Consider the following 16294-nt stretch of genomic DNA (forward strand, 5'->3'; position numbering starts at 1 on the left):
CATAGGTAACCTAACCTAACCTAAATCTAATTAAATTTTTTGTCGATTTGACGGATAGAAATTTAGCAGGGGTAATATAATATAAGGATATAAATATAGGATAAACTAGGAAGTTGACTATGAAAAAAAAAAGTTTGGGAACCTCTGCTGTACACCGTATAGTGTAGACCGTGCACAGCCGCCAGCACTGTGAGCGCCAGAACAAGGCTCCGAGCTTCAAGTGCAAGAGAAAAAAAAGTTGCCTCAGCCTAGACAGAAGCTGGAAATACAATCATGACCGGAGAGCAAGATCCTCGCGTCATCCACTGCCCACTGGCAAGGAGGTTCGCCCTGAGAGCTGCACCAGGCGTATCCGGGAAAGGGCCCTCATATCAGTCACTGCAGAAGTCGACGCTCGTCAAATTCACCCACTCGTAAGCATCACCTCACAGCAATATAGTTTTTGCGACGCTGTCTTGTATTTTGATTAAGATTAAAATAATTTACACCTACTCTTTTTAGGGTTCCGTAGTCAACAAGGAACCATTATAGTTTTGCCATGTCCGTGGTCTAGTGGGGAGTGGGGATGATGTTTGTGAAGTAAAACGTGCTTACGTTTGACTTGGGCAGTGAGCTGGTGATTGCGTTACGAAATGTGTAATCGAGTGGCGAACAGACGTTGAGAGGGAAAGCTAAAGAAGTTTTACTTCAGTCGGGTGGTTTAGCACACTAGTTTGTGTTTATAAAATATGATAGGTCTTTATAAAATATTGTCAATGTTCCAACACCATTTTTCCGTTAAGTATTAATGTTTAAAATATTTTAATTTTAGTTGAGTCAATTGCCACTCTGGCAGCTAAATGGTGTTTAAGGTCCAGACACGGGCATAAGTTAGCTATTTCTGCATATCGTCTCCAAAGAGTAAAAAAATCTTTTGTAGGTTTGGGTGTACTCTTTTATAACAAGATCCCCAAGACTGTGATGGACCTGCCAATGCATAGCTTTAAGCAATGTGTTAAAAACATTTGCTTAGTCGAGGTTACTGCACCATTGATGAGTTCCTTAATGATAAAGATGCTTGGAGGCCATTGGATCAGCTTCCACCTTCACACAGGAAGTAAAACTATAAGAAATTGTAATTTTGTCATCAATTGTAAATTATAATATTATTGTATGATTTTTTTTAAAAGAGCAACTGTTGAGTTTCTTGCCGGTTTCTTCTCAGCAGAATCTGCTTTCCGAACCGGTGCGTGGTAGAATCTTTACAAGTAGTCAACTGACGTATCAAAAGTGCTTGTAAACTGAACCTACTTGAAATAAATGTATTTTGGAATTTTGTGAAAAATTAGAAGTACCTAGTATAGATATATTTATGAAATTAATTAAATAAAATGAAATGAAATAAAACTATCACAGTCACATATCGACGGCAGAAAGATAAATTGTAGTAATCCACAAACTATGAAATATTTTTTATTGCACTGTTGGAATCAGAAAAAAAGCTGCTTCAAATAGTTTTACACATTTAAAAAAAGAAATATTTTAACCTGCATTCAAAAAGGTTGTTAGTTACAAAAAAAAACAGTAATAACTTTCACTATGTCGATTACAACAAAAAATATTTCAATTTACAACATAAGTAAGAGATAAGTTTCATATGTTTACAACGTAAAGTTGGACAGCTCTAGGAGTATTGCTGCTTACAACGTTTTTATTTTCTTAAAAAATGCCTTTGAACCAGCTAAATACAACTATAGTGCATTCACAGCGTTTTAACATTCTGCAAAAATAGTTAAAAATGAGATTTCAGTGTTAGAATGATATTTGGAAAAAAATAACAAGTCTAATATCCAAAAATTATGAGTATAAGTTGATAAACATGCCAGATGAGATTATGACGACATAATGTCTCAGTTATTGTTGAACGTGCCATACAACTACGGAACCCTACACACACTACGCGAGGCCCGACACGCACTTGGACAGTTAATATTCGTGATTTTATCTAAACTATTTTTGGGTAACTTAGGTATACTTATAAGAATAATAATTATAATTGCTAATTATTTTATACGTACAAAAAAACTATTATTTAATTAAATGCATATTTTTTTGTGTTATTCATATACCTAAACAAAACGATACACAATAAATATACTAAATGATACCTATCTATACTAATAAGCTGAAAAGTTTGTTTGTTTTTTTGGTTGAACCCGTTAATATAAGGAACTACTGATCTGATTTGAAATATTATTTCAGTGTTTGAAAGCCCGTTTACCGAGGAAGGCTATAGGCTCGTATCCTAAGGGAACGGGAACCACGCGGGTGAAACCGCGCGGCGCCAGTCGTAGTGTATTTATATATACCTAACTAGATATAAGTAAAAGACAGACAGACACCGAAAACCGCGTCGCGCTAGAATAGGTACAATCTACCTTGAAACAGAAGGCGGTCAATAAATAATTATTGCGCCACTAAGTGATATTTTTCCAGCACATTTAATTTTTATTATATTGAAAATGTTTTTGCAATTTCGTTTCGTTTTACCTACGAGTAAGTATTTCAGTCTCGTAACTGTACCAAGTATCAGAGAAGCGAAGTCACTCTGAAGTGCGTGTCAAATCCTTCTGTGGGCTACACAGCCACACATGTACAACCTGAAGCTCTGGAAACAGATGTGAGTAGAGAATTTTGTAAAATGCGATTAAAATAGATCGAAATCGGTCAGTGATACCTGCAGTGCGTAGAGGAGTCCTAGTCACCGCACTGACTTGCCCGGCTACGTTGTCTTACTTAATCACCATCATTATCAGCCCATTTCAGTGGCCCACTGCAGAGCCCAGTGAATATGACCACGTATCATGCACTTTTAACATTTCAGTTGTGTGCATTTTAAGAAGTTAAATATCACGTGTCTTAAACGATGAAGGAAATACATCGTTAGAAAACCTGCTTATCAGAAAATTTTCTTAATTCTGCTGCTGAATGCTGAAGAGTTTGTTTGTTTGTTTGACTGATTGAACGTGCTAATCATCATGAATAATCATGAATAACATAATCTCAGGAACTACTGGTCCGATTTGAAAAATTTTTTCAGTGTTAGATAGCCCATTTATCGAGGAACGGGAACGGGAACCACGCGGGTAAGACCGCGCGTCATCAGCTAGTAAATAATAAAACTGCAGAGCCAGACCTATTTCCTTTTAGGAGAGATGGGGAATATGGAGCCAATACCCAAGACGCAGCTTCAATACCGGTGGAGCAGCATGGTAGCAGCACCAGCGACCGCTAGTAAAAAGAACAAAGTGGATTGCAACCATAGATCTATAATATAGTGTGTACCGACTTTTAAGTCTATGGTTGCAACTATCACCGTAGTATAGTGACTGGAGAGGAACCCAGACCTCGAATTTATCTGTTTTTCAGCAGATTCGTATTCAATTATAGCACCTGCTTTACTTTACCTACTAGTTGACGAATGAAACGAGATCAAGTTCAAGATAGAACATTTAATGAACCATTCGTATGTGCGGCGACTCGCCGGCCCCAGCTGCCCCAGGGGTTAGTGCCTACTGCCTACTCCTTGCTCATTTTGTCAATTGACATAATTATGGTTGTCGTAAATAATAATGACGTCATTAAACTGTACGTGCAACTACTTTGTAAATATTTTTTGTTACTTTTGCTTTTTTATGATTAAGAATAATAGAGCTTTGTTTTTGTTAATATTTGCATTTTATTTAAATTTAAGAACCAAAGTAGAAATACCTACCTAAAGTGTGTTTTTTCACTTTACCTTAACGGAGGCTTGCCCGCACGTCCCTTACAGTAACAAATTGTACCTAAATGATAAACCCAAAATAGTTCTGTAACATTGCATACACAAAAACAGTTCCAACCCTTACCAAGACAAAAACAGCTGAACCCTTTACCGAATAGAATATTATGAAAATGACAATTTAGTTTGAAGTTTTAAGCTTCGCTAAACATTAACTCGTGTTTGGAACAAAAAACACAACATTCACTTGTTAAAATAAAACACAGAATAATACAACAATAAATGTATTTGTTCGTTCTCACGTATTATATAACATTTCCGTACAGTATACACATTACACATGCAGCGCACAAGTGGCTGGCTGATGGCTCCCACACAGGCGGCGTTATCTCTCTCTCTCTCTCTGGGACGTAGGTATTAATAAAAACTTAAAAAAATATAAATTGACTTCATTTTACAAACATGCGCATTTAAACAAAAAAATAGCGTATTATTATTATATTAGTATCGTAAGTGTCAGTCAGGCATAGTCCGACGTGTTTTGTAATAAAAATGACGTACCTTTTGTCCCGAATATTTCCAAAGGAATAGTCTCCCTACGCGGGTGAAATCGCGGAGTACAACTAGCATTACGTAGTACCTATAATTATTTATTTTATAACACATTTGCTTGTAAATTATCGCTTATTTCACCAAATTCAATATCGTAATGTATCTCATTACGCACATGTGCCGTAATGTAATTTATTTATTTTGAAATTAAATTTTAATATAAAACCTTTGTCATCCTTCTAAAAACGAACGGTACTATTTTAAATCTCGGGAAATCGTGTTTTTATGTCAGAAAAGTGGTCAACATTTTATGACTAAAATTAACTTTGTGAGATAAAATATAATAAAAAGCCTATAATGAATTGTTTAATTTTAATAATTTTGACAATAAATGTCAACCATTTATCTGTATCAGAAACACAAAAATAATAATTCACTTTATAAGTAATACTGGCTGTTTTTGGTGCATTTGTCTACAAAAAACACAAACGTTGGTGTGCGTACTTCGTTATCTGTGCAAAAATGACAAGCGTATCAAAATGTCATCATATGGAAAACAGGCAAAGATGCAAATTCGTTTTCAGAAAGTGTGTACAAAGTGTGTTTCCTCGCAAATGTCGTAAAACGTCGTATGACTTAGATACGCGTGCTTTGATAATTAGGTACAGCCTCTGCTTCCTTACTATAGCTCGTAACCGAATCGCTCGCTGTAATATCGCCTCGGCTGTAATTTTCAACTTACCGCACTTATATCATAATGTACTATAATAGCTGATAACATATTACATTTGACAACTAAAATCGGTACGCCGCCTGTATAAAAGGATTACATTTGACAATGTGTACAAGACACGTATATACAAGTATGTATGTACGTTAGGCCTACGTCACAAGCTAAGTGGAACACTTTACTATAATATTACATATAAATTATCAATTCCTTTTGTTTGTCTCTTACGTTACGTTTAGGCTACGTCTGCTGTACGCCCAGCCGCGTTCAACCCTCAAAGCAGGGCGCAACGGTACATTGAAAAAAAAAACAACTCGTATCTACTGCGGCCGGGTATCAGTTAGTTAGTTGCTCTGAAATTGGTGCAAATGAGAGCATATTATCTACTCAGTTATTACAATTACAGATCAAACAAATGCACATGAAAGCAAAAAATTGTATTGAATAAGGATTAAGTAAAACAAAACCATCGAAGTTACCTGAAAACATACATATTTATATCGATGCACTAGAATGAACCTTTTTCTCTAAAGGTTTCAAAACAATCCGCCAGCAGCAACACGTTGAGGGTACGAATGTGGTGAATTTCTATTGAAATCACCATGAATTCCAATGACATTTTTTTATAATAACCGTTTGCGATCCATTCTTCAATGTCTTAAATCCTTTAGGTGTAATCATCATCCGTAAATTCTATTATAATTATATACATTTGGCGTTGTTGTCAATGGAGAATAGAAAATAAATCGACCCTTAACCGCTGGATTACCGTAACCGACAAATCAAATTTTACAAGAGAAGAATTTTGTGCTATTACATTGAAACTTAATATAAAATTAGGATTTGATTTTATTACAACAATTTTGCTGTCATTATTCAGTACGAAAAATTCTAAGTTTGCGTTTACGCTTACCGAAAAAAAAATTTAAAGGTTCTTTAAAATATTATTCTATATCCCTTGCGCTACAAAATATCAAATTATTTTACACTCGAGAAAAAGATGTGACTGTCGGTTACACTAAACTATTAAAAATAGTTTCATTTCAGTTGGTATCGACCAATTTTACCTGTCGTCGTCCCCCAAAATCTTTACCGATAGTGAAACTAATTTTAAATTTTACTCTTTCAAAATATCACTTAACACATACGATAAAAGTGTCGCTTACTATAATTTGACCGTCATAAGTCGGATTGTACCTCCCCCCGGTGCTGCGGATTTTTTTAAAACCTTTAGAAGAAAAAGCTCATTTGTATCTACCTATTTAGAGAAACATATTCAGTTTTTTAAACTATATTCAAGGATATTTTTACACTAAATGGTATAATGCACCACTAGTGTGAAACATTATCATTTTCTACGTAGGTATTTACTGCACAATTAATCAAAGTAGGTATTCATTAGATGCAAATAATAATGGAATGTTCCACCTTTTGATAAATGTTGGATAACATATTCACAAACATGGTGTTCGGCACTGCTGGCGCTCGACATAAGGTAACACGAGAAGGTGACAACACTTGCGTCTAGACTATCCAACGCTTTTCAACAGATGGGGAAACTTTACCTAATAAAATGTATGTAGCTGGAAGTCATGGACCGTAAGCATCGACAGCACAAAAATTAACTCAGCTTCGTATTCAGTATCTGGGCTATGAGTTTATTTGAATCACAAGTAGAATTTAGCATCGTTAAAAAACCAGTTTTATGCTAAAACACCCAAAAAACGTAACCGCAGAATCAAGAATCTTTTTCAAAAATCTATTATTATCTTATAAGTTATTTTGTCTTAGGCTCTATTCACACTGGCACAAAGACAAAGCAAAGCGTTGCGACACGTGTCTACGTTATAGCATATTGAACATTGGCTCAAATCATTAACGGCTAAGCTAACCTGCCTCTGTAGCCAAGTGGCACGTTGAATTTCTTTCTACGTCGACGACAGGTCACGTGATCAAGATCTGTCAGTTTGCTGAAAACGCGATTGTTCGACTCCTCAGACGTCAGCAGCTGCAAGCCGCGCGCCGACACGTATCGCTCTGTCTGTCGTCTCAGCACGATAGTCAAGCTATCTCTTTAATGGCTTTGGACGGGAACAGAGAACCATACGTAAGCAAAATCATCTCGTTACGTTATTGTGTATCTTAAGCCGTTACCAGGGATCTTTCCTAGCATTTGGACGACTCGAGATAGTTTAATATTTGCTAGAACGTAAAAACATGTCTAGACGCCTTGCTTACACTGCGCCAGTGTGAATGGAGCCTGAGGCAAAATAACGCAAAACTTGAAAAAAAAAACTGTTTTATTAACAATTTAAAGTGTTTTTTTTTAGTAACAAAAAACGAATAGACATTTCTTCGGCAAGCACGTAATTTAACATCAAGGTTTATTATTTCGCATGTACATATATGACGTCAATTAATTTATATTTCGTCTGTAAGCGAGCCTCTAGCGCATGTGGAAAAAGGAACCTTGTACACCTATACATAAAGCTCAAATACAATGTACTTAAATTTAGATATACTGGTACTATATACTCGTAACATTTACACATCAATCTTACATGACTAGCTACAGGGGTTGCGTCGCTGACAAACATGCAAACGAGACCCGAACGTTCAGCTGTGTTGTTTAGTGCACACATAGCACCAGCCGGCCGACGCCCATCTGTGATGATCCATATCAAGGATTCCAATATTGGACCTTAAAGGTCGATACGGAACTCTATATGTTCAACAGAAACAACAAATTGTAGGAAGTGTATTAGCCACGCCTGCGCCAAAGAGATTGTTATATTGTCATAACTGCGGACACGAGGCGTGTGGGGCTGAGCAGTAATCGGTTAATATATTAATAGCTGCGCACTTCGACGAGTTGCAATATCTGAGTGTAGTCAAGTTTGGCGCGGTTACTAATATAACTATGCCTACTTATAATAAAAATGTGACAGGTTAAATTCTGTACATTGAAGATATTTTGAAGAAAAAGGACATTAAACAATCTGAAGCCAATAATATTTTTTATTATTTTTGGAGATAACTTATTAAGAATCGATTTTTTATATATAGCCCCCCCCCCCCCCCCCCCCCTATGAAAAAAATATAAGCAGTAAAATTGTTCATCGAATGACAGCGTTACGTTCACGCTGTTGGCGGGCGTGTACGCCGCGGCCTGCTGCTCCTCGGTTGCGCACCTTTCACTTATCAGGCGTATTATTGATACGTACATAGTGTATGCTGCGGGGCAACACCTATTTAGACAGTCGATCTGAAATAGTCAACTCCATTCGTGCGTCGGAGCTGAAGCACACTGTTTTTTTGTCCGTCTGTCTGTCCATACGTATTTTTGTTGACACCATTGAATGAATTCAAATGAAACTATGAACGATTTGAGACCTTAATACGTAATGGTTAAACTTTTCGTCGAAAAAATGAAATATGAGGGTGTGAAACAATGGTTGAAAGTTTGTAAGGAAAGTCCGTCAGTTTTCAAGTTACATTTGTAAAAAATTGTAATGACCTACCAGAAAAATATTAGAAATAATTTCACGGAAAATTTTTCAAAATTCTACCTCTAAAGGGTTAAAAAGGGTTGAAGTTTTTTAATATAAACCGTTCATGTTTTAAGTTACAGTTTTGTAAAATGATTATTGGACTATTTATTATATAAAACATGCGAAAATATAAATTGAAGGGGGTGAAACAGGGGTTTTCAAAATTTTCATACTGGGAGAGATTTAGGGGAGTTTTTAAAATTTTCATACTGTTACTATCGCGTTCGTAAACGCGAATTTATATGAAATTGCAACAATTGTGCACAGCGCCATCTAGTGTAGTGCCACTAGATGGCGCTGTTTCAATTCCTTGGAAATTCGCGTTTACGTTAACGTGATCGTCACAGTATCAAACTGCCACTAGGCCTTCTAATTTACATGAATTTTAGTGCAGTGAAGCATGGGACCTCGGAGCAGAACATAGCCTACTTCGTATCCCGAAAAGATTCCTACAGGTTTTATGAAAAACCGAATCCATAAAAATGTTTGTACTGTCGGGGTGTCGGTCGATCGGGAAGCGATTGCATGCGTTGTCTTTATACTTTAGACCAGCTAAAATATTCCATAGAATAACTTAAACGTAAACATTTATTACAATATATCGATATAATTTATCCAATTAAAGCTCAAAACTCATCTATCGCCGCGGACGCCGGTAACGGCTACGTATCGCTTCGCCGCGCCTACGGCTGGCCGGCCACTCCCTTACTTCATTCCGTATGGTCCGAGAGCTGGTGAAAATTATTGAGTAGATATATGATTCAAGTTAAAAAATATTCTGTACCTCTCCTAAGCCACACTACCCTACCCCACACGAACTGGAAACCTGGCTGGGGAGTAGTAGGCACATTTACTTTTTTGTATAAAAAATATTTTTTATAACACTAAATTAAATATTTAACGACTAAAAAATGGTTAAAAAATAATTAAAAATATCTCGCTATTTTAAACCGACTTTAAAAAAAGGAGGAGGTTCTCAGTTCGTCGAAATCTTTGTTTTTTTTTATAAACTATTTTGCAAATCCCCGGCAAAGTCAAAGACCCGATTAAAAATCTGAATTATTAATTTTTTACTATTTAAATATTAAATTTTGAGACTATTACTTTTTTATGTAAAAATATCATCAAGGAGTAAAAAAAAATCCCAATACAGGTATCTAGTCTCTAGGTGCCTCAAACACCTCTCGGACATCTAAAATGAGGTAAACGCGTGGCGGGGCGCAGTACTCTTGTCCAGAGGCGAGGCGTTTCTGTTACGTGTCCGAGGCGTAGTAATGAGTTTTGACATTTAGTATACACATAAGTACACGAATACAGCGCTATCTCTATATACATGTATAAATTATAGCTTTATTGTGCTTTCTTACACATTAACAGTAACTAAACACTTAATAATTTATGTAAATAAATACAAAAGCTACATAAAAACGTAGCAAAAACAATAATTTTAATTTCAGAAAACTAAACAGCTACTATTTCAAGAGCATTGCCGACCCAATGCCTGAGGGGGGGAGGGCGAATACTTTACACTCAAAATAAATTTATTCAAAATTCGCTTGACCACAATGTTTGTAGTACAAGATCCGGCATAATAAATATATTTCCAATGACGGACCTTAGACCATTAGATCGCTTCCTACTTCACTCATAAAGGCTATGTTATAGTCTGGCAAGTTCGTTGGTGTGATATGCGGGCGACGGCGACGGGGGGCGTTCTGAGGTGCATCAGTCGTGGGTTTTTCATTCATCGCTACACACCCTCCGGCCCGCGCGGCCCATCGGCAGTGTTACAAACGAAGTTGCCATGCTATAATGGTCACCTCATTGCATCAGTCTCAATACATAAAGAGGTTGCACGGTTTTTGGCTTCACTTACAAATAAACCACCAACTACTTCTAAATATGATTTATAAAACTTATATCTGATCTAAATAACGATAACATAAGTTTAAAAATCCATTTCTTAAAATTGTAAAATACTATACAAACTAATAAATAATGTTTTACATAAAACTATGATATTTTGCACACAAAATATTTCTTTTATAGGAAGCTTGGGTTTAGTCTCTTACAGCAATAAAACATATCGGTCGTTCCTAGCTGTTGCTCTTAGCCTATCTTTGGTAATGACTAAATTTTTGTAAATTTTTTATTAAACTTTGGTTTTTAGTTTTTACTGAATCTGTACAAAGTGACATAAATCACCCGCCAATACTGCTTTGGAGCAAATTCATCTGTTTTCAACCGGATTCAGGAGGTCTGTGACGCGCTACGAGACGAGATACAGTGCGACACTAAAGAGTAGATAATAAATGAGGGCGCCGTAGTCATTTTAAATAAGATGATGGAAAATAAAGTGCTATCTTATATAATTAAATTAATAAGTATAATGTTATGGGTACTGAGATAGCTGATTTCATGATTTACATTCATTAAAATAAAAGAGAAGACCAAATCTCATCTAAATAAATGTTATTTACTGTAATTCATCAGGTAATTATCTGAATTTCTACAGTGCTCGTCACGGATCTTTATGTTTGTGAAGTTAGCAGCGGAATGAGTATAGACTCCCGCCTGCGCCGTTTGTACCGTTGTTGATTCATTGCGCAGTCATTTGTTGCTAACTTCACAAACATAGTATCTCGTGGCGGCCATTGTATCTTTGCTTTTAACAATCTGATAAATCTATCAATAGTAATTGGTTGCTCTATATTGACAGATGTTTGTGATAATGACAGTAAATGTGGTGTTGCCACGCAGCGAGTTTATTAGTTCCAATTGCATTAACTTCTACTCTTTTATGCCGCACTACAGTTTGTCTGCATGTCACTCTCGCCATCACATCGTAACAAAAGAGAGCAATTTTAAGCTGTCTCTTTGTCTTTGGGAAAAAAGAGAATACTGGAGCTCACACTGCGCTGATAATAATACAAATTGAAAAGCTGTACTCATTTGGGTATTATCTGACTCAATGTTTAGTGTTTCACTGCACACATACTCTACAATGCTGCTATACTGAAGTTGTATAGTTTCAATCCTAAATCGATAAAAACAACTCGGCAGTTACTTTACTTGAAAGCCAGCAGTTAGTGAATAGTCTAGCGTAACCGCTAGTGTGAGTTGAGGTTACTGTTATTAGCCATTCAATCAAATCAAATCCATCTAATCTATTACATCTACACACAAAGCCAGGGTATACACATGTGTATATCATGTGTGTATACTTACAAATAAATCGTCACATAAAGTACACACAATAAGTAGAACATATTTCTTCATGCAGTGTGCGAATACATAAAAGCTCCATATAGATGGAAAGACTTGTATAGTTATAATAGCTTCTAATTTGAAAATGTGACATTTTAGAACATTTTCTCATACAGTTGTACTGATTTTCGCATGTTGTACGCGCGGCTGCTTTGTTACTTTGGAAAACAATAAAATGCCAAACTTCGCAACATCCTGTGACAGGCGAACCCGGCGGCAGGGGCGGCAGGGCGGCAGGGCGGCAGGGCGGCAGGGCGGCAGGGCGGCAGGGCTGCAGCGGCACAGGCTCAGAGCAGCGCGCACTTGGCGAACAGCTTGCGGCGGCGGCGCTGCTTGTCCTCCTGCTGCGGGTGGTTGCGGATGATGCGCACCAGCTCGTGGAAGGCGGCGTCGATGTTGAGCGGCGGCTCCTTGGCGCTGGTCTCGATGTAGGGCGCGTTGAGCGCGCGCGCCAGCTCGCGGCCCGCCTCCTCGCTCACGGCGCGCAGGTGCACCAGGTCCACCTTGTTGGCCGCCACCAGCATGGGGTACGTCTCGCTGGAACACCAAGCGACCGTCTCAGACACCGCGACTGCGACTCACGCACGGACATGTGTCGCAAACGCGCAACACTTACTTGTAGTCAGACCACTAGTGCAGGGTCCCAACATCTATCAGTTCGGCAATTTAGCTCACTCCATTGACATTTTTTCTGTCCCATTAAGCATGCTTTCATTTTAAGTCATGTCTACAACCTCTTTGATTCAATCACATATCACTATGCATACCACACGAGAGAGGAATATCTTAGCATTCCATGGATTCACCGTGAGGGTGCCGGGTCCATCGCGTGGTAGAGCGAAGAACTCCGAGCAGAGTCCTGAACTTGTGACTACAGGATGTAGGGTTAAGGAATTCCTTGACGATCGATCAACACTCCCCGTTCTCTGTTCGTGTTGTTCTCCCTGCCTAGCCAAATTTGGTAAGATCCTATTAGAGCAGCTTTGGATACTCGTTCTAATAAAGAGCTAATCTCTAATAAAAATCTCTGAACTCACTAGACCCTCAGACCTCATTAGACCCTCAATTATTCTCAATCTTATCGTTGGTACCCTCAGTGTTAATGTATTGTATATTTGTCAATGCAGATCTAGAGTTACTGTATATATTTCCGTATCGTAACGTATCATCTTTGTGCCGTTTAAAACAACATTAGATTCTGTTCAAGTACTGTAATGCCAAATTCCCCTTTTTACCACAAATCTGGAAACGAGTCATGTTGTAACATTGCGACAGTGTCTAGGAGCAACTCACCGGTCCTTGACGCGCAGGATCTGCGTGTGGAAGTGGCGGATGTTCTCGAAGCTCTGCTTGTCGGTGACGGAGTACACGAGCAGGAAGCCGTCGCCCTTGCGCATGTACTGCTCCCGCATGGCGCTGAACTCCTCCTGCCCCGCGGTGTCCAGCACTGGTCATTTTGGGAAATTATTTTAGCTAAAGTGACAAGTTTTGCAACAAAAATTCATAAAGATAAAATATATTTTAGTGTTGTCATTGCCAATCTTCTTATTATTACTGTATTCTGTAATTAATTCTGGAGTAAACAATCAATCATGAAGGTTTGCAACAATGCAATGAATTATAGTTGTAATATCATTGATTTTAAAAGTGATTATCCTGATCCTGAGCCACAATCTGTAGACTTATCTCTCCTCAGGAGTAACAGCGCTCACCGTCTAGTATGCACCACTGGCCGTCCACCTCTGTGTGCTGTATGTAGGAGTCCTCAATGGTGGGGTCGTAGTCCGTCACGAACAGCTTCTGGAAGAACTGGATGGTGATGGCGCTCTTGCCTACGCCGCCGTCCCCCACCACCACCAGCTTCACCTGCAAGTGGCAAATGTAACCCTGTAGCAATGTAATATTTGGAAAGTCTTTCATGGCCTACTACAGGGCCAGATCTCTCTACAGGTAAAGGGATTCAGAGCTAACCCATCCGCCACTCCTCCTATTCACTGCTCTCAATTTGATCAGCATGATCGCGAGTCAAGGGGCGGGCGTTGTGATTATTTGCACGAGTAGCCCAGTTTGTGGAAAGACAGGGCAACACCAAGAGCATTGTGTGGCTGCAGCAAGGCATATAACACCTCTCCAAAACAGTTGCCAGCCTGAAGTTGTTAATGATTTGTCTCTGTAATGATCACTATTTGATGTTAATGATAATAACCACAACTGAGGCTTATGGTCCTCTCAGTGGTCGATCCTCATGGCTTGTCACCACCAACTTCACTAACTCCAGACAATTCCTGGGAAGCAAGGAAAGCTCAATTGTTTATTACCAGGATGCATTATTCGAACCTTACATAGCCTTACTGATAATCCTACTGGACCTACATTATAAATAATAGGTTAGAGAAAAAGTCTTTTGAGTATACCATTTGTATTTGGCTGGTTTTGGCATCAATAAAAAGTTTTAATTTTAAAGAAGTTTCAATTCCAAATTCAAATTAGAAAAATGTGTGATTTTCATTTGTTTTCCTTATTGTTATGGATAGTGGATCTAAGAAATATGACACATTTTTAAATTTTACTACAAAATTGTGATGTTTATGTACCTGCTGCAGTGACAGTAGCATATGTGAGAGTAGCGCAAATTTTGTTTGAGCGTTTTCAATCCAGAAAATTTAATATCAAAGTTACTGACAAAATTGATGCCATTTTTGAAAAAGTGGAGCAAGATTGGCATAATAATAATAATGCCAGGCAGGACCACTTTGAACCGTACTGCAATGGGATTAAAGCAAAAAATTTAAAGAAAGCGGTTCAAATTAATCAACACCTGATGGTTTTTCACCATGATAACGATAGACCTCACACATCTTTAGACACTCAGCAAAAAATATGTGAGTATTGTGAGTTTATAATAGACAGACAGGGGGTGAGTTTTAGAGTTGTTTTATTATATTTTTAACATTTACAAGCCATTTCCTCAGTTACTCTGTTTTTCTAAAAAAAAGCACTGATTTCTTTACAAAAAGAGGAAAAAATTTAGTTATTTTCTAGAATCTGCTATTCACATCAAAGTACAAAAATATTAGACTGATATGTATAAGTACATAATGAAACTAAAAATATATAACTACTTAAAAATATAAACTAAACTGTTTAGCATGCCAAATGGTGATGAGTCTACATCTATAATAGTGAACTGGTCTACAATGTAAGCAAAGCACATACACCATCACAGCCCCTGAATATGGACACCATCACATTAAGCTAATCAACTCTGAAAAACAACAAAATATTTTAACAGCAGGTAAGTACCTAATATTTATTTTTAATAAAATTATAGATAGAAATAAAATACCACATAATTATTTTAGAAATTGTGGTACTTTCGTCAATCGTCTGTTTATTTTATCGAGGCATGCAGTTCGTTTAAATTTGAAAATAGAACATAATATTGTAACAATTTGAATAACTTACTGTGGGCAGGTTCTCGCTCGGCGGCCCCGGGCGAGTCATATCTACAGTTATTTGATTTGGGATTCTCTGTAGTCAAAAACGAGCGAGCGGCGCTCATCAGCACTTATTATCTGCAACATTAGAAACAATAGTTTTCCCCATCAGTGTAACTTTGCTTCTTCTACGCCTAACTGTTTTGCACCTCGCGGATCGCGAAATAGCCAAGATATTCGGGCTCACCTCATCTCCTGGTGTTTAATGTTCGACGCGGACGGACTACGCTATGACACGGTGGACGGATTGGTCGGAATGTTGTACATGTAAGCAATTTTCGTATATTTATCACATATATTTCAATAAATATTTTATTATCCTTGTTTGGTTGCAATCTTTTTTTTGACAAATTTGATTTCGCAGATTAATTGTCAAATTGACAGTGTCAAATGTCAATGTCAAATTTTTTTTTTTTTGTTGCACTGGCTTTACTGACTCTGATTTCTAGCCTTTATGAGCATCATCTGTAAACACCACAGAAAACAAGGGACTATGTGTTTTAAAAACAAAGAATTAAAATACGAGTATTATGGTAAAAATCAAACTTGCACTAAACATAGATAAAAATACTTAATTTGGATACCTCCTTAGATTGCTAATCAGTAAAATTTTGTTTATCGCCTTATAATTAATGATAGGAAAATTATCTAAGGTACAATAAAGAAACAATAATAATTTTCGTTCGGTACCTACTCAAAAAATTGTAATATTACATTTGCGAAGTTCTTCTTCGGGTTGGTTCCGTAGTAAAACAACCGTTCGTACTTCGTGTCCAATTGTTTTCTTCTATTTACAAATAATGATATATTTTTCTCTACTTACCTACTAATTATTACCTTAATAATTGTAGTCTATCAATCATTTGATTTGAAGGCATAATAAATTAGGCAAAGGCTTGTTTGTATGCTATAGTGTTAATAGGTAGGTACATACCTT

At 37.3% G+C, this 16294-nt stretch overlaps 2 protein-coding genes across 2 annotated transcripts in view; one reads left to right on the forward strand and one right to left on the reverse strand.

Annotated features, from left to right (window-relative positions):
- Nucleotides 1–10647: 10647 nt before the first annotated feature.
- Nucleotides 10648–15728, reverse strand: LOC112056375 (ras-related protein M-Ras). Its single transcript, XM_024096797.2, has 5 exons — nucleotides 15545–15728; nucleotides 15326–15435; nucleotides 13573–13726; nucleotides 13154–13307; nucleotides 10648–12397 (listed from the first exon to the last, which is right to left on the reverse strand). The coding sequence occupies exons 2-5, from the start codon at nucleotides 15362–15364 to the stop codon at nucleotides 12148–12150; spliced, it is 597 nt and encodes a 198-aa protein (XP_023952565.1). The 5' UTR covers nucleotides 15365–15435; nucleotides 15545–15728; the 3' UTR covers nucleotides 10648–12147.
- Nucleotides 15486–16294, forward strand: part of LOC112053901 (uncharacterized) — a 34424-nt gene continuing 33615 nt past the window's right edge. Inside the window, exon 1 of the mRNA XM_052885591.1 lies at nucleotides 15486–15624. Coding sequence (XP_052741551.1) covers nucleotides 15588–15624 — 37 coding nt within the window. The 5' untranslated portion in view covers nucleotides 15486–15587. The remainder of the gene's footprint in view (nucleotides 15625–16294) is intronic.

The sequence above is a fragment of the Bicyclus anynana genome, chromosome 14 (assembly GCF_947172395.1).
Source record: "Bicyclus anynana chromosome 14, ilBicAnyn1.1, whole genome shotgun sequence".
Lineage (NCBI taxonomy): Eukaryota > Metazoa > Arthropoda > Insecta > Lepidoptera > Nymphalidae > Bicyclus > Bicyclus anynana.